General features: G+C 42.9%; 1 protein-coding gene across 2 annotated transcripts in view; it reads right to left on the reverse strand.

The window, feature by feature from the left end:
* Positions 1-19,811, reverse strand: part of grid1b (glutamate ionotropic receptor delta type subunit 1b) — a 392,400-nt gene that overhangs the window by 193,316 nt on the left and 179,273 nt on the right. For both annotated transcript variants that reach the window (XM_036946259.2, XM_036946260.2), the window contains exon 3: positions 10,316-10,600. In XM_036946259.2, coding sequence (XP_036802154.1) covers positions 10,316-10,600 — 285 coding nt within the window. The remainder of the gene's footprint in view (positions 1-10,315; positions 10,601-19,811) is intronic.

Raw genomic sequence — 19,811 nt, forward strand, 5'->3', positions numbered from 1 at the left:
GGCTGTAGTTTCCAAGCACATGGCAGAGACAGCGAGTTCTTTTTGTTTATCTCCGGTAAAGACAACGATTCTCTGTTTTAAATTGTATTGTTTATTTGCGTATTAGGGTACCTAAGGATTGATTATAAACGTTGATTGACTTGTTTGGATACATTTATTGGTAACGTTTGGGATTCACTTTGTATGCATTTTGAAAGAGGGAAACCGAATGGATTATTGACTGAAACATGCCAGCTAAACTGGGAACAAAGGACCATTTGTAATGTAACTGGGACATTTTGGAGTGCCAACAGAAGAAGATTTTCAAAGGTAAGGCATATGTTATATTGCTATTTCTGACTTTCGTGTCGCAACTCCCTGGTTGAAAATGATTTGTTATGCATTTGTGTGCTGGACACTGTCCTCAGCATGGTTTGCTTTCGCTGTAAAGCCTTTTTGAAGTCTGACACCTTGGCTGGATTAACAACAAGTTAAACTATATTTTGATTTATTGCAATAGTGATTTCATGAAAGTTTAATATTTATAGTAATTTAATTTGAATTTCGCGCTCTGCAATTTCACCAGATTTCACCAGACGCTAATGTCCCACCCATCCCAAATAAGTTTTAATAAACATTGATGATACAACAAGTTTGCATTTCCTGCTGTACATGGTATCAAGTTAAGATCCGACATCTGTACATTAGATGCAATCTGAATGGTTTGGACCTGGGGTGCATACCTGAACAATCCAATGATGCTTTATCTTGGTCATATTTATTGGCCATGCGGGATAGGTCATGAAAAGACAGACATTGCAAGGAATCTGCCCAATTCGTAGAGGAGTAAATAACACCACAACACAAAAACAGTTAATGAAGACAAATGTCAAAGTGTGTTTCGCTCCCGGCACGATTTTCCGCTCAACTTTTTATGGCTGTGGAGTGTCTGCAGAGCAGCAGAACAGACCAAGGGCCGACGGACAGGGGTGCAGGGGGATCAATCATAGCAATGTCGTCATCTACCCCAGGTCCAGCCAGGCGAAAATAGCCTTCCTATCATATCTGATTATATTATATCACACCTTTGATGGAACAAAGATGTTTAAGATCACAGTCCCAGTTCTAAAAGAAGAGATAGAGAAGATAAGGATGTCAGAGCCTAGCAACAGACCCCTTGGGATTTGAAGAGACAGAGAGAGAGATAGAAAGGGAGGGGAGGGAGGGAGGGAGGGATGGAGAGAGGGAGGGAGCGAGGGAGGGAGGGAGGGAGGTAGGATGGAATGAGAGAGGAAAATAACAAATGAAAGTGAGATGAATGGTGATCCCTCTTTCTCTTTCCCCCCTCTCTCCAGTTACCCCATCTCTTTCTACCCCTCTCTCTACCTCCCCAATCTCTCTCTCTCTACCTCCCCATATCTACATCTCTATCACTCTCTCATAGCACTCCCATCGCCCTCGCAAACTCCAGTCTCCCAGACCGTCCACATCACACGGTGAGGGCCCCAGGTGAGTGTGGTGGGTAGAGATTAAGAAGGGGACGTAGTCATTAACACACAACGTCTCACCGAGTCCCTACCCCCGCTACATCCACTTCCCTTAGTGAAGATTACTGGCCAATTAAGGACTTTAATTGGAGGCAACATCAAAGCATCAATCGTAAGAAAATAAAAAAGCCCAAATATTGGAGCTGCTGCAGGTGTCTAGACAATGTCACTCGCAGGCCCAGTTGAATGCTTAATTAGCGACAACAAATTGGCGCCGCAAATCCGACGACCATGAAGGCTCTTCTCAATGACATCCCCCAAGGATTCATCATCAGCTGGCCTTGTGTGAAGTCCAGGCACTGATGAGGAGAAACACTGAAACACAGTGTAGAAGTTGTCATCATGATTCCCTTTGTCTCAAAGGCAAAGACGGTCAAAGAAAAAGGTGCATTGAATACAATTGGCAGAAGGAAGCCGGTGACGCCGTTGACTCTTCTAACAGTGCAGCTTTGACTGAAGAGGAGCTATTTAAGTACAAAACGTACCATTTAGGCTATTGTATGTCTTTGTCAAGTAATGTCTTTACTGTGCCTCCTAAAGAATGAACAAACTCAGCAAAAAAATAAACGTCCTCTCACTGTCAACTGCGTTTATTTTCAGCAAACTTAGCATGTGTAAATACTTGTATGAACATAACAAGATTCAACAACTGAAACATAAACTGAACAAGTTCCACAGACATGTGAATGGAATAATGTGTCCCTGAACAAAGGGGGGGGGGGGTCAAAATCAAAATCAAAAGTAACAGTTAATGCAGCTGGTGGCCACACCAGATACTAAGTACTGCAGTGCATCTCCTCCTCATGGACTGCACCAGATTTGCCCGTTCTTGCTGTGAGATGTTACTCCATTCTTCCACCAATTCACCTGCAAGTTCCTAGACATTTCTGGGGGGAATGAACCTAGCCCCCACCCTCCAATCCAACAGGTCCCAGACGTGCTCAATGGGATCGAGATCCGGGCTCTTTGCTGTCCATGGCAGAACACTGATGTTCCTGTCTTGCAGGAAATCATGCACAGAACGAGCAGTATGGCTGGTGGCATTGTCCTGCTGGAGGATCATGTCAGGATGAGCCTGCAGGAAGGGTACCACATGAGGGAGGAGGATGTCTTCTCTGTAATACACAGCGTTGAGATTGCCTGCAATGACAACAAGCTCAGTCCGATGACGCTGTGACACACCGCCCCAGACCATGATGGGCCATCCACCTCCAAAGTGATCCCACTCCAGAGTACAGGCCTTGGTGTAAAGCTCATTCCTTCGACGATAAATGCAAATCCGAGACTCGTCAGTGAAGAGCACTTTTTGCCAGTCCTGTCTGGTCCAGTGACGGTGGGTTTGTGCCCATAGGCAACGTTGTTTCCGCTGATGTCTGGTGAGGACCTGACCTACCAACTGGCCTACAAGCCCTCAGTTCAGCCTCTCTCAGCCTATTGCGGACAGTCTGAGCACTGATGGAGGGATTGTGCGTTCCTGGTGTAACTCGGGCAGTTGTTGTTGCCATTCTGTACCTGTCCCGCAGGTGTGATGTTCAGATGTACCGATCCTGTGCAGGTGTTGTTACACTTGGTCTGCCACTGCGAGGACAATCAGCTGTCCGTCCTGTCTCCCTGTAGCTCTGTCTTAGGCATCTCACAGTAAGAACATTGCAATTTATTGCCCTTGTCACATCTGCAGTCCTCGTGCCTCCTTGCAGCATGCCTAGGGCACGTTCACACAGATGAGCAGGAACCCTGGGCATCTTTCTTTTGGTGATTTTCAGAGTCAGTAGAAAGGCCTCTTTAGTGTCCTAAGTTTTCATAACTGTGACTTTAATTGCCTACCGTCTGTAAGCTGTTAGTGTCTTAATGACCTTTCCACAGGTGCATGTTCATTAATTGTTTATGGTTCATTGAACAAGCATGCGAAACAGTGTTTAAACCCTTTACAATGAAGATCTGTGAAGTTATTTGGATTTTTACAAATTATCTTTCAAAGAAAGGGTCCTGAAAAAGGGATGGTAATTTTGCAGAGTTTACAATACTGGTACATTGAACAACAAGACTCAGACATTGTAAGACAGGAACATAATTACCAGACTGGCATTTTCTGCTGGCTCACTGTGACTGTGATTTTGTTGTATGGCAATGGCTTAGTGTAAATGAGGCCGTGTTAACGTTTTTGTCTCAGTTAATGCAGCCCTGAATACACTATATATATAAAAGTAAGTGGACACTCCTTCAAATTAGTGGATTGGTCTATTTCAGCCACACCCTTTGCTGACAGGTGTGTAAACTCTAGCACACAGCCATGTAATCTCCATAGAAAAAACAATGGCAGTAGAATGGCCTTACTGAAGAACTCAGACTTCCAAAGTGGCACCGTCATAGGATGCCACCTTTCCAACAAGTCAGTTCATCAAATTTCTGCCCAGCTAGAACTGCCCCAGTCAACTGTACTTGTTGTTAATGTGAAGTGGAAACGTCTAGGAGCAACAACAACTCAGCCGCAAAGTGGTAGGCAACACAAACTCACAGAATAGGAGTGCTGAAGAATGTAGCATGTAAAAATCGTCTATCCTCGGTTGCAACACTCACTACCGAGTTCCAAACTTCCTCTGGAAACAATAACTTTGTGTCGGGAGCTTCATGAAATGGGTTTCCATGGCTGAGCAGTCGCACACAAGCCTAAGATCACCATGAGCAATGCCAAGCATCGGCTAGAGTGGTGTAAAGCTCTCCGCCATTGGACTCTTGAGCAGTGGAAACGCGGTCTCTGGAGTGATGAATCACGTTTCACCATCTGGCAGTCCGATAGACGAATCTGGGTTTTGTGGATGCCTGGAGAACATTAGCTGACCGAATGCATAGTGCAAACTGTAAAGTTTTGTGGAGTATGAAAAATGATCTGGGGCTGTTTTTCATGGTTCAATCTAGGCCCCTTAGTTCCAGTGAAGGCAAATCTTAACGCCACAGCACACAATGACATTCTAGAGGATTCTGTGCTTCCAACTATGTTGCAACAGTTTGGGGAAGGCCTTTTCCTGGTTCCTGGTTCAGCATGCACAAAGCAAGGTCCATACATAAATTGTTTGTCAAGATAGGTGTGGCAGAACTTGACTGCCCTGGACAGAGCCCTGATCTCAACCCCATCGAACACCTTTGGGATGAATTGGAATGCCCGACTGCAAGCCAGGCCTAATCGCCCAACACCAGTGCCCAACCTCACTAATGCTCTTGTGGTTAAATGGAAGAAAGTCCCCGCAGCAATGTTCCAACATCTAGTGGAAAGAAGAGTGGAGGCTGTTATAGTAGAAAAGGGGGGACCAACTCCATATTAATGCCCATGATTTTGGAATGAGATGTTCGACGAGCAGGTGTCCACATACTTTTGGTCATGTAGTATAGGTATGTGTCATCATACAATTTTAAGTGGATTCTCAAAATAACTTAATTCCTATTAAGTATTTAATATGATGAGGAATGAGTGCTGTCTCCTTACAAAAATGTACCATGTTACTACTATGGTACTTTCACTTATACCATGATATAGTCGGAATCATAGAAATGTATCATGGTTTTAACCTTAAAGTATAATTTGTACTACCCCAATACTGCGATTGTGACTAAATAATACTATAGCATTGCATACTTTATACCATGGTATAGGTGAGGATCGTGGAAATACCATGTTTTTTAACCTGCATTCCACATTCTACCATAGTAATGCACAATTATGATAATTGGTACCAAAAATGATCATATCATACCATCTTGTGAGTTACTATGGTACAACAGCAGTATAATGCATTTAACAAGTAAAAAAAAAGTTGGTTGGTATTATATTGATGCAATTACAGTATATACCAGTATGGGCAAGGTTCTGATAAAGTCAGAGGCATTATGCTATTATTGTTGTTCCTAGTTTGTCTGTAACATCAAATAAAAAGGGAAATAGTTGCTGTCAAAAAGAGGTAATACTTTCTGTAGTAATACAACAGTTTTTTGCATATCTTTGGGTTCCCTGTGTTGCCAACCAGAAATGTGGGAGAATGTACCAGTCATAAAAAACACCCCTACTCATTCAAGGGGTTTTCTTTATTTTAATTGAGTAGTTTTTTCACCCGTGTACTTAAGTACATATAGAAGCAGATACTTTTAGTCTTTTACTCAAGTAATATTTTACTGGGTGACTTTCACATTCATTTGAGTCATTTTCCATTAAGGTATATTTACTCTTACTCAAGTATGACCATTGAGTAGTTTTTCCATGACTGTTACATTTTTAAAAAACTTAACCTTTATTTAACTAGGCACTTCAGATAAGAACAACTTCTTAATTACAATGACGGTCTAGAAACAGTGGGTTAACTGCTTTGTTCAGGGGCAGAACGACAGATTTTTACCTTGTCAGCTCGGGGATTCAATCTAGCAACCTTTCAGTTACTGGCCCAACGCTCTAACCACTAGGCTACCTGCCGCCCACTATTAAGTAAGTCAAAATTACTGACACTTTTCATAAACAGCTGCAGGAAAAATGTACATTCAGTCTGGCTGGATGAAATCAGAATGAGTTTTTTCAGGAAGCTCTGTTATACAGATGAAAGATGAGCGGTATTAAATCAATGCAAACAGCCCTACACTACAAACAATGGAAAAAACAACACAAAAGCACCCGCCGCCATATGCACATCTGTAATGTGGCATCTGACTATTGATGATAATCAACCTCCTTTTGATCCACCACTTCCTCTCTTCTCCTCTGTTTCCCCAACGGTTCACACCATTCCCAGAGTTAATCCACTATGTTATGTACATTTACAAAATCGTCAGATGATCCAAATGTGGCGCCATGCTAGAGCGGCACTAACGCAGGCGGCGCTCCCTGTGATCCCACACAGGTGTCGGCTAATCTGCCTTCCAGAGGCGAGGGGCTTGCGGGCTTTTTTGGAGCTGCTGGAGGATAGACTGGAACTGTGATGTGAGGTGCCTTCTGTTGGCCTCTCCTGGAGCGACCTGTCTCAGAGCATCAAGCAGCTCCGGGAATTACTCAGCATTATATAAAGCCCGCGGAGACTCAGCCGAAGTCACGCAGTGATTTACAAAACATCCAGTTCAAATGAGCCTCCTCTATCTCCCTCCAACTCCCCATCCTTCATATGCACGTTCAAAGTCCTTGACTGAACTGATGGTGTTTATCAGGAGTCATAGGCCAGTAAAGCCACAAGCAAATACAGCCAAGTGGGCGAGCTTAAGATGATAGGCCACAGTAGCCATTTATTTAAGCACTAATGCTCTGTAAATATGGGACTCTTTCTAGTATGGGTTCAGGGTATATCCTTGTTTTAAGCGTTCTCGCCCGGCTTACGCAATCACTGCCTTTAAATAAGTCATCGCGGAGTTCACTTGTTTAACTGAACGTTGTTGAATATAGCAGACAGGAACTACAAGATGGAACTTAGTAATTGATAACACTTTATTACATGTCTCGGACGGATAGTAAGAGTGACTGATTTGTGAGTGGAGTTGTCCTCAGTTGTTCCACTCTGAAAGCCTAGCCATGCACTCCTGGGGGAACTGTTTGTGTAAATAAATCTGTCTGGGCTCATGAGGCTCCTGTATTCTGGAGGGTGTCATCAATATCATCACACCATTTGAATGACACAGTGAGTGGTAAGGGTGCAGTAAAAGTTATAGAAGCTTTTTGAATGAGGAGTTCCTGGGAGTGACTCAGCTGATTTCGGGCCACACATAAATGAAATCACCTCCGCAGGCTGATATTGGTTTATTTATACTAAGGCTGACATTAATATCATGACAGTGGGTATAAAAAAGTGGGACAGTAATCAACCACCCTCACTTTATGGCTTGTGATTTCGTAAAGCTACACCACTAAATATAATGAAATTGCTGCGGACCAAACGCCTAGACTGGGAAAATACATGTATAAACAAAATGATGAAGGTCAGAAAGAAATGAATGGCTTAAGCTAGCGCTAAGAGGCTAAGTGAGCAGATCAGGTCAGCCACAGGGGGCGTTGAACTGGTGTTCAACTTGAATGCCCTGCATTCAAGGCAGTGTCCAGTGTCAGTATAGGCTAATGCATGTTAACTCTGATAGTGATTATGAAAATATTATTGTGGCGAACCCTGACCCTGGGTATCCACTCAAGCAATTAACTCTGACCCCCTATAAATGACCCCTCATCAACATAATAATATATTAAATACTATTGAAATGACCCTTTATAACCCAAACCTAATGATATGGCTACTCCAGTATGTTAGCTCCAGACAGCATTGGAAACTATCAGGCAGAAAGGAATGCAGCAACCCATGTATAGCAATGTGTAGTCACATCAGAACCCTGTGAGTCAAAACAAAATCATTCAGCCCTCGTTGCTTCTCACCTCATACTCCCTTTTACATTATATATATTTTTACAAAATCAGGAGGCTTTCGTTCCAGCTGGCTGGCAGGTGGCTCTTATTGTTGCAGGTGAAAACAGGAGGTCCCAGGATGCATCCTAAGTGGAACACTACTCTCTCTTTTGACCAAAGCCCTATGGACCCTGGTCTAAAGTAGTGCACTATACATGGGGTAGGGCGTTATTTGGGACACCATCCCAGTCAACACTGGAGCCAGTCCAGCTCCAACCCTGTCTGTGATTGGGAGTCCATATTTGATGTGGCCCAACTGTTGTCTCATGCTTGGCGGAACATTCGGCGGAGCACTGTGTGACAGACGGAGCAGATCAATGTACCCGGCAAATCAATTCAGTGGACTATAGCTGTGGTGTGTCGTCCCCCCCCCTCGTCACACCTCTTCATTCTATAGAGACCCGCCGTCTAAATCCTGAGTCTCAACACCTCCAACAGTATAATGGCATTCCATAGCCCAGCCAATGACCCTGTAGTCAGATAGGAGTAGGGGAAAGAAGTGCCACATTCCTGGGTGAGGCTGGAGAGCTGAGAAGTTGAGAGATGGGGAGTGGGGCATGTTTGTTAATTCATTCATTCATTTCTAACGAGGTTATTTTGCACAAGACTGTTGAGAGCAGTGCTATGTGTGTGGTATAACCAAAAAGGTTTCACAGTTAGCTATGATGGCGATAGCAGAGCAGTAAACATTGTTTCAGCAGTTTACCAACCATGTGCCAACCAAAAACAGTCTACTCCACACTGTTTGTGGGACTGAAGTTTAAAAAAAAGAACTGAAATGCTATTTCTGCATTTCCAGCAGCATCAGTGTACATATCGCTAAAACGGGTAGAGGGATTTGCCCTTTTGTCCTTTTGTAAGCAAACCAGCAAAGAGGGAATTGTCTGTACTTTATGAGGCGAAACAGGGTTTCCATGACGAAGTGACTGAGAAAGAGAATGAGAGAGAGTATGACAGCAAAACAAACACAGAGAAAGATAAACACACACAGACAGAAAGCGAATTACAGTGGAAGGCGAAGAGAGAGAGGGGATGAAAGACAGACAGAATGAAAGGGAAAATGAGCACGGAGGTTGAGAGAGGGGCTGGGGAGGCAAGGGAGGCAGGGGGAGACGGGATGGAAGCAGCAATGCAATCCAAGGTCTCTCCTTAATCATCATCACTCAGCTGTCAGGCCTGGGCCATGCTGGAGCCAGGCCTAGACACCCAAACCCAGACCCCATCTGCTCCTAATAAACTTAAAGGACTTAATTTGAATAAATGTGCTTTCTTCGTCTCCCCTCACTTATTTAATGCATTTGCTCATCAAAGGGAGTGATATTGTTGAGGCTGGGGCTGGATAGAGTGATGGGGAGGAAAAAGCTGGCTTGTACATGCCTGTGTGTGCTAAAAATCATTTGTTGAGTCAGATGGTTTGGTGACAACCATCTATTGTGCTCTGTTATGATTTTACCTTGTGAATTATAGTGTTGTGCAATTTCCTTTCATAATGTCCACCTGAATGTTTGTTTTCCTGAAGAACAGGAAGACATTATGCGTCCTCCTCTTAATATAGAAATATTAAGATGTTGCATTTACTAAAACAACAAATTAAGAAGCACAACACAAGAAGACATAATAACCATTTCTAATCCGTTGCTCTTCTTCAGATAGACAGAGTGCCACAAACACATGCACTGCAATCTGCTATACTGTTCCGAGAATCCACATGCCCCAGTTTCTATTGAAAAACATCCTCAAGTTTCATCAGCTATAGAAAAGCAGTCGAATATGGCGGTATGCAGTCATCCGACAATATTGAAACAACTGGGTTATGCTGATAAAGACCCTGGTTCAAGGGCATCACTGAAGCAAACCACACATAGACAGGTTGAACTTCTGACCTTTCCTGATACCGCTCTACACCTTCACAAATATAGACTCATATAGTGGAACAATAAAAAATATAGAAAAACATTGAGCTGAAAGGAACATGCTGTGAAATCTTGGATCCTACCATGAAGCTGCTGTACAGTACATTTCATCATACTAAAATCAGACTAATTTGATCCTGATTAACATGATTTGTTAAGTATCAGGAACAGGTGGTTCGTTGATGAGTAAGACATCCTCTCTCCCTCTCTCCCACTTCTCACAGCGAGAGCCTCCCATGTGACGGTGAGTAAGCTCTATTTCCTCCATCCGATCACTCAACTCTGAGAGGCTTCATTGATTGGAGCACTTTTGTCGTCGGAGACAGACCATCCTGCAGCCCTCGCCACCTCACCCCCTCACCTCTCGTCATCAACCTCCTTCCACAATACTCTAGAATCTTTTTAGTGCCAGCCTTGAAGCATGTTCACTAGCCAGCCACTCCACACTCCACACTTACCATACTCGTTGTCATAGAAGACGATGAACTTCTGCCAGCGCAGCTCGCCGACCAGGGTGAGCATGACGTCGTTGAGACGGACGGGCGGGCGCGCCGCCAGGGTGTAGCGTTGGCCGTCGGGGCTGGGGTTGAGCTGGCAGGTGGTGCGTGGTGAGCCCTCGCCACTGCGCTGGACATACACGTGTGGGATGTGCATTGCGTCAGTCAGGGATTGGAGGGCGCTGGCCGAGGCACAGCCGGTAGAGGTGACCAGAGCCAGGATGCCCTGGGTCATCAACTCGCAGGCTAGAAAGAGAAGAAAGAGGAGAAAGAGGAGAGAGAGAGAGAGAGAGAGAGAGAGAGAGAGAGAGAGAGAGAGAGCAGATTAGCACAGTGAAGTCAGCAGCACACTCATCTAACTATAAAACACATTGCCATAAGAAGACAAGGAGTTTGAAACGTAAAATATGAAATCAAATTCTAGTCTTCAGTGAATACTAATGCTCACATTTACAGCACTGAATGCATTGCCTTGGTCAACATGAGATCATTATTAAGAGGAAAATTACAGTTATTATAGAGTGACCGAGACCATTGCTTTGTGACTTCTCTGTGCAATCCCTCTCTTTTGATACACAACCACTGCTTGTAATAGTGAAACTAGGCTTTGACAGTGCTACAGTCAACAGCTGACACGCTGCATTACAGTAACTATACAAGGATCTGAGTCCCAATACCCTGTAAAATCTCCACTCTCTCTCGCCTTGATTAGTATGACCTTTCCCCAAATCTTCTCCATTATTTAGCTCTCACACTCTCCCTCAGACTTGGCAACCTCGACTGCTCTTTGTCTGAGATTTCCTACAGAGTTGGGGCTAATTATTTCCGGTTGAGGGATTTCTAAAGTTTCTCTAAAGGTCATTAAAAAATGAAGCACAGAGGCCTTTGAGTGATCTCAAGCCCGTCCGTGCACTGCACCGCCAGTCCGCGACAAAGGAGAAAAGTCACTCTCACACTAACACTCTCCCACTGCAAAGGGCTTATGTTATGTTATCCGCCACAGTTTGAGTAGGACCTCCAGAGACAAGGGCTGCATCTAAAATGGCACCCTATTCCCTACATACTTTAGTGCACTACTTTTCACCAGCGCCCTATGGGACTTGGTCAAAAGAAGCGCACTATATAGGGTGCCATTGTGGACCGAACCCTAGGCTTGGACTGGGTGAATCTACAGAGTATAATAGCAACGCTTTGGCTTTTCAACAAATACTGCTAATGAGGAAGTAATTAGAGCGCAGCACTCTTCACAGACCCAAAGCATGATTGATCTGCTTCACTTCCTATGTCTTTAAAATAATGTATTTAAGGGAAAATCGCTCCTGTTCCTTTCCCTTGTTTCCCTGGTGACCGACACATCCCAGGACGAACACCCCCCGGCCCAGTCCCCTTACCGCCACATCAGCCAACGTAATGGATCCGCCAATTGGATTTCCTTGGCAGTGTCACTGTTTTAAAGCCACTCAAATGGAGTCAAATGAAAATGAAATTAAAAGTGCCTCTGTAAAACCTGCTGGGATCGATACATGGTTGGGGCAAAATAGCGAGCGAAAGAAAGCAAAATAAAAGGTGTGAGTGGGAACAGGGTGGGGAGAGGAGGAGGATTCATCGAATGAATCGCTGACACAAGACAAAGGGACGGCTCATTGTGTGGCTGGCTATTACTCAAGGTCAATTGAGTTTTAATTCCTGTTACACTGAATTAAAAGCTCTGCATTGGTGGTAGGTCTTCATCAATAGGACCTCTGCTCACTGTCTATGTGCCCTCTGATCCTCCTATAGACAGGCTTTCACTCACACACACACACACACACACACACACACACACACACACACACACACACACACACACACACACACACTGGTCAATATCGTAGCTTCAGGATCTGGCCCCTAAATAGTTCAATAGACACCTATTATTAGTGTATTATTAGTGTGGAATCAATTGTCCAGACTCCAGACAAACCACTAATGTCCTTTTGGAGGAGTTCTAATTGCTCATGAGTTTTCCCCGGAAAATCGCTGAAGTGCGCGACAAAACAAGTTGTATTTATAAAGTAACCGTCTTTCACACCACCACCAGTCTGTGTGCGGGTTATGTCCTTCCTCAAAACAAATTGAACTACAGCAAAGCTGTTTCTGAGCATTGATTTGCTGTCATTCAAATTCAATATTATTGATATGAATGCAACTGGATGGTAGATGCACAAAATAGTAGACCACAAGAAATGCTATGGAGAACGGGGAGAACGGTAGCGCACAGGAAAGAGAATCGTCTTGAGGGCTAAGGGCATATATCCAAATGTCATTTTCCATTTTCGTCCTCCGTGCTCAGGGACAATAAATCAGGCCAGGAAATGAACATGATTCAATAGACTAGTTAATGTGACATCCAGGAAGATATCACCGGAGTCACAGAAGAGGGCTACACCAGACTGCTGTAAATTGAACACATGCTTCACCGGATTATGGTGAGTGGGTTTCATCTGCTCTACATCAATTGGGTCCCAGAACAGAGCAGAGAGTGAAACGACATCCCTAAGGAAACGCAACCTGAAATCTCAGGTGTCTGCAATCTCCCATATTGCTTATTCAAGAAATAAGATGACCCTGTATCCCACCAATCTAAAGTTTGCATACTGTTCTATATTCAATCATTCAATGCCCTACTCCGACTTCAGTGGGCCCTTGGGCCTTCACTGTATGTAGACGATCAGCTTCATCTCATTTTAGTGCCAGTTCACTTAAGAAGGGGCACCAATGGGTTGGAATTCTAATCAACAGCTCAAATGTGTGTGTGTGTGTGTGTGTGTGTGTGTGTGTGTTCATTTTTGCACCTCTGTGCGTCTCCCATCAATTCGCCAATCTTTCTTTGGTTCATTAGCGAAATGTTACAGGCGGATTGTGTGCGGCATTAAGCCTCAGCTTTGATGAGTATTTTACAGATGACACAAGCTGCAACACTATGCTGGGACAGCCACCGGTGGATGGGAGCGTCATTGGTAAGAAGTAACGATCTATTAACGGTTGGAGGAGACATTAAGACAGGCCCCCATCCATCACCCATAGACATCTCAGGGACACTGCCATTTCTCACCAGTAAAACAGGAGGTTGGTTTGGGGGAAATTCAGACTGATGACGCGTGTTCCTACGTAGCGCACTACTTTTGCCCAAAGACCTCTGCCTCTGCCTAAATTTAGTGCACTATGTAAAGTAGCATCCTGTTGTTTACTGTGTTCTCTAATTGAAATGATGCAGTAATAATTTGAATCTGGTTGGTCTCTAAGCCCACCGTCAGAGTCTCTGGAACCATCTGTTGAGTGGATTTGGGTCATTTAACATCAACAGCATTGTCTCTCACTATTAATCCCACTCACTTGAACCACATTAATACATTCAAGAAGAACACGAATTAGGTTCAAAGCAGACGCTTCATTCATTGACTTATAAACGTCTGGTTTTAGTTCAATGATATAACCATGAAACAAACATAAAGTATTCCTATGCTAGAGGGCTTTTGGATGCCTCATGGAACAATCTGAATTCTCCTAGCCTGGTGGTCCAGTCTATTTGTGTCTCTTTGCATTCGTTCATTGACATGCCAAACAAATATGTAATGGATAACAATGATAATTGGCTACAGCACATACAGAATACAACCAGGTTAGAATCCTCAATGATAGTTGGCTACGACACATACAGAATACAACCAGGTTAGAATCCTTAGTGATGGTTGGCTACATATACACATACAGAACAGGACCAGGCTAGAGTTAAAAATTCTCAGACCTGTCAAGTGTCTTTGAGAACACACAGACACAGCCAGTCTCTCCAAGGGCAACAGTGTGTCTCTCAGAGCAGAGAGAGGGTGAAGGTGAACTTCAGGCCCCGGCAGAAGAGGGCTGTCGGGGGAATAAGAAGACTTGCATGGAGGCCTCACATCAAGGGCACATTCATTTCTCCTCTCTGTCCTCTTTTTCTTCCAGAAACTCCAACAGCAGAAGGATGGAGACGCTTATTGACTTCACAGTACCTCAGACATGGACGTCACCAGGAACTGGCTTTCGGAGCTTTCTCCCCGAATGATTTTGGGTCAGCCCCGAATCGTTTGCGCTTGTAGTCAACTGTCAACTGAATGCGGCACTTAGTTCATAGAGCTGTGGTTACATGAATCTCCCGAAGTTATCCAAACGTTATAATCAGGTGTGTAGTGCTGAGCGTGGTCTGCCACTTCTCAGAATGGTGCCATGTCTTGCAAGATCACTTAATGATTAATTAGTATTGTACACAACAAACCCAATATAATAGCATGATAATGTCAGGCTACTGTTATACCAAAAAACACCAGGTCATTTCTTACGACGATTGTGCTGAAGTGTTTAACTCCATCTGCTCTGAAATGTGAATAGTTTGGCCGTTTAGCCACTCTGACATCGTTCAATAAGGTCTAAATACTGATTGAGATCAAATGGTTTGCATGCATGCAGCATGGACGTTTCACCGGTAAAACGTGAAGAATTCACGGTTGACAGTGATGATGGCCTAATTTATAATAAGGTTGGCCTAATTTGGTGTTTTAGGATTTTAAAAATATAGCGTTTTCCTTTGGCCACTTACAGTACAGTATGTGTAGGCAATCATGTAATTTGGATGATGTACTACTCTAACAGTTGTTAAAATATGTCATGAATTTCACCAGGTTCATATATTATGCATCCTAGGAATAGGGGAGCTTGTACTTGCATTTTGCCCTGTGTGCTCCTGCTCATATAATTCTGATGCACTATGAGGTAGACAAACTTTCTGTCTTAAGGATCTGACCCTTTTTTTCAATTTTCGCCTAAAATAACATACCCAAATTTAACTGCCTGTAGCTCAGGACCTGAAGTAAGGATATGCATATTCTTGATACCATTTGAAAGAACACACTTTGAAGTTTGTGGAAATGTGAAATAAATGTAGGAGAATATAACACATTAGATCAGGTAAAAGATAATACAAAAGAAAAAACATTCCGTTTTTTTTGTACCATCTTTTAAATTCAAGAGAAATGCCATATTGTATTATTCCAGCCGAGGCGCAATTTAGATTTTGGCCACTAGATGGCCGTGTATGTGCAACGTTTTAGACTGATCCAATGAACCATTGTATATCTGTTCAAAGTGTTGTATCAAGACTGCCCAAATGTGCCTAATTGGTTTATTAATACATTTTCAAGTTCATAATTGTGCACTCTCCTCAAACAATAGCATGGTATTCTTTCACTGTAATAGCTACTTTAAATTGGACAGTGCAGTTAGATTAACAAGAATTTAAGCTTTCTGCCCATATCAGATATTTTAATATCCTGGATTTTTTTTTTTGTTGTTACTTACAACTTCATGCTAATCACAGTAGTCTATGTTAGCTGGGGGGGGGGGGGGGATCCCGTAATTGGTAATGTCAATATGCAATTGTAATTGTACATTTTAGGATGATATAACCATTCTGAATTCAACATGTGGTTACTAGCCAGCTAAGGTATTGCATGTGCGAACGATGGCTATCTCCTCGACTGATCCCAGTCCTTTGCATTCTGCATCTATGTTGTTGAAAGAGGGGACTATTGGCAGAACATTCTTGTTCTGTACAAATGTTTCGTCTTTTCTCTGAACTCTGATTCATTACAAACTGATCTCCGAAGTCCACGTCTATAGTCTCAATCAATCACACACAACGCAGAGCTACATCTGTGCAGTACAGCACCGGTGTCTATTCTAAAATCATGTTATACAATAGGCTTCATGTCGGTACCAACATTCATTCAGAAATGATGGCTTAATAATACTTTTTTTAAATGATGTTCTGGTAGGCTACCCACATTTTATTTTTAAGCAATCACCATGTGTGGGCAACTGATACTTCCAGCACGGCTTTGATTGGGACAGCGTCATTGCGTTGCTTTGAGTCAGGAATGGGAACTAATCTTGATAAATCAATCAATGTCCGATTTTACTAGGGTATGTTCATATGAATCACAATAAAAAAATAATTATTGGCTTTATTCTTGAATATAACTAATATAAAGGCATAACTGACAGTTCAATGAGCATAAAAAAGCATTTTAGGGAATTGTAATTGCTCTTTTATTTATTTTTTGCTACTTTGAAAACCCACTTTTTTCAGAGTAATTTGACATATGTTTTTATTGTTTCAAAATTTCATAATGCGTACATCGTTTCAATAACAATGTACTGTAGCTGAACCCACTATTGGCTTCATTGATTTACTGAATTTATTATTGTAATTGTAGGCTAGGCTACTTGCTGATGTGTCACACCCTCATCTGTTTCACCTGTCTTTGTGATTGTCTCCACCCCACTCTTCCCCATTATCACTTGTGTATTTTTCCCGTAATCTCTGTTTGTCTGTTGTCGGTTTGTCTTGTTTTGTCAAGCCAACCAGCATTTTTGTTCTCAGCTCCTGTTTTTCCCAGTCACTCTTTTTTTCGCCTTCCTGACCACTCTGCCTGCCCCTGACCCTGAGCCTGCCTGCCGACCTGTACCTTTTCCCACCTCTGGATTGTTTGACCTCTGCCTACCTGACGTCCGGTACTGTTGCCCCACCTCTGGTTTCCTGACCCCTACCTGCCTTGACCGGTCCATAGCCTGTCCCTGTTGGAATATTAAACCATTGTCAATTTGACGTGTCTTCATCTGGGTCTTAACTTGATTCCTGATAAATAGACTATTTTAAATATTATTGTAAAAGTAGGCCTAGCTACACAATAACCTCATATGCGGTTATTGACCGAAATCAATTGAATTAATAATAAGAAGTATTGATTAATTTATTTGGCCTTCGGGAGAGCATAATTTAGCCACAGAGGATCAATAGCTTCAAAAAGCATTGCTGTAGATTGTGTTTTGTCACATCCTGAGCGCATAGGCCTAGTTCGTTTACAGTCGGGAATCCCGCAATTAGGCAGCCAGTGCAGCAAATATAAAACAGCTGATTGTTGAGTTGTGGCTGTCAATGAACAGCAGGCAGCAGCTAGAAGGTATTTTGCAATGTATATTTTGCAATACAATTGTGGGAAAAATCTGTTTGAATAGGTGAGTACTACTGGAAAGTTGGTGGACTATAATTTCCTACTCGTGCTGTAGGCCTAAAATCTATGTATCCACTCTTTTCATTGGCCTATGCTAATGGTTGCATTTAAGACATGGGATGTTTGTTTTATTGATCTCAGTATGTAAACGTCGAGCTTGTCGAGTAAACGAGTAGCTTGTCATTTTTATCATTTGTGTGGTATAAAGACATTTTAGAAAATGTATTTTTTTCTTGGACCGACAAACCCTTCAGCCCATGGTCTTCAGGACTGTTATGAAACTCTGGTGATGGCCCTGCCTCAGAACCTCCCACCTAACCAAAGTAATAGAACTGCCCAGAAAGGGTCAAAGAGACTATATTTCATTGTTAAAGGTAGGAAGGGGAGGAATCTCACAACAATGTATTGACAAAGGACCATCAATTACCATATGATCAAGACATTGTTTGATCTATATGATTTGAAGTTTAAATTGTGGTTGTTGCTGCATCACCCCAATGTCACTATCAATCTTCTTAGATGAGGGTTAATAAGAATAAAGAAAAAACTGATTATTTCTCAAAACAAGACAATACTTCATTACATATACTGTAGGTCAGGAAAATCAATATCCCATTGAGCAAAACAAAGCGGATGGCTGACCCCTTCTCAGCTGTACGTGTCAATTCAATGCCCTGTTTTTCCCTTTCATGCATGACCACAGCAAGGCTTTTTTTAAATTCCATTTTGGGATTCTGAGAACCTAGAAGGTCAGAGCAGCATTTTGTGTGAAATGCAATGCTCGGATTACATCACTTGTTGACTCCTGTATTCACATCTCCTTCACGGAACACTTGCCATCCAGGCAGAAAAGCGTGCAGATTGTTGTGAGAGTGAATGGCCATTTGAATACTCACAATACAAGAAGCCTTGGTGTGATAATCACAGAAAAGCTATTTCCCATCGCCAATGTTCCTCGATGCCTTACAAACAACATAAAAGTTTAATGAGACAGTAACACCTGCACATCGAGATCAAAGAGATGAGCACCGCATGCTACTGTGCACTGCATGGATAGAGGCCTTTCTGACTACCTCCTCCTCACCCTCGCTTAAATTTGATTTATATTCAACTTCTGCTCCTCCAAACTGCAAAAAATGAGAAACTCGACAATTAACATGGTCAAGGGGATATGAAATAATCCAAAACAAACCGGCTAGGAAGACTACAAAGTCCCTGCTGTTGAGTCTGAACTCATCACAGGACAACATGATGATGGCGATGCTAACATGACAATGGCAATGCTAACGTTAGCCTAGCTGAAATGGCTAGCATGGCTAACCCTGACTCGGAGCCTTCTGCCGGCTGACATTCCGGCAGCTATCAAGAAAATGGTGGAGGATATGAAAACTCCATTTTAAAATCTGGACTCATTCGTACAATCAGTCCAAACCTCCCTGGCTGACCACACAACATGAATTATTGACCTGGAATGAAGCAGGTGACCATGAGACCTGCATCAAATCAAATCAAATTTAATTTGTCACATACACATGGTTAGCAGATGTTAATGCGAGTGTAGCGAAATGCGTGTGCTTCTAGTTCCGACCATGCGATCTAACAAGTAATCTAACATTTTCACAACAACTACCTTATACACACATAAGTGTAAAGGAATGAATAAGAATATGTACATAAAAATATATGGAGGAGCGATGGCTGAACGGCATAGGCAAGATGCAGTAGATGGTATAGAGTGCAGTATATACATATGAGATGAGTAATGTAGGGTATGTAAACATTATATAAAGTGGCAATGTTTAAAGTGGCTAGTGATACATTTATTACATCCAATTATTAATTATTAAAGTGGCTAGAGATTTGAGTCAGCATGTTGGCAGCAGCAACTCAATGTTTGTGATGGTTGTTTAACAGTCTGATGGCCTTGACATAGAAGCTGTTTTTCAGTCTCTCGGTCACAGCTCTGATGCACCTGTACTGACCTCACCTTCTGGATGATAGCGGGGTGAACAGGCAGAGGCTCGGGTGGTTGTTGTCCTTGATGATCTTTTTGACCTTCCTGTGACATCGGGTGGTGTAGGTGTCCTGGAGGGCAGGTAGTTTGCCCCCGGTGATGCATTGTGCAGACCTCACTACCCTCTGGAGAGTCTTACGGTTGTGGGCGGAGCAGTTGCCGTACCAGGCGGTGATACAGCCCGACAGGATGCTCTCGATTGTGCATTGTAAATGTTTGTGAGTGTTTTTGGTGACTCCTGAAGTTGAAGAGGCACTGCTGCACCTTCTTCACCACGCTGTGGTGTGGGTGGACCATTTCAGTTTTTCCGTGACGTGTACGCCAAGGAACTTAAAACTTTCCACCTTCTCCACTG

Source organism: Oncorhynchus mykiss, chromosome 16, assembly GCF_057628025.1.
Source record: "Oncorhynchus mykiss isolate SJ-2025 chromosome 16, ASM5762802v1, whole genome shotgun sequence".
NCBI classification, from domain to species: Eukaryota; Metazoa; Chordata; class Actinopteri; order Salmoniformes; family Salmonidae; genus Oncorhynchus; species Oncorhynchus mykiss.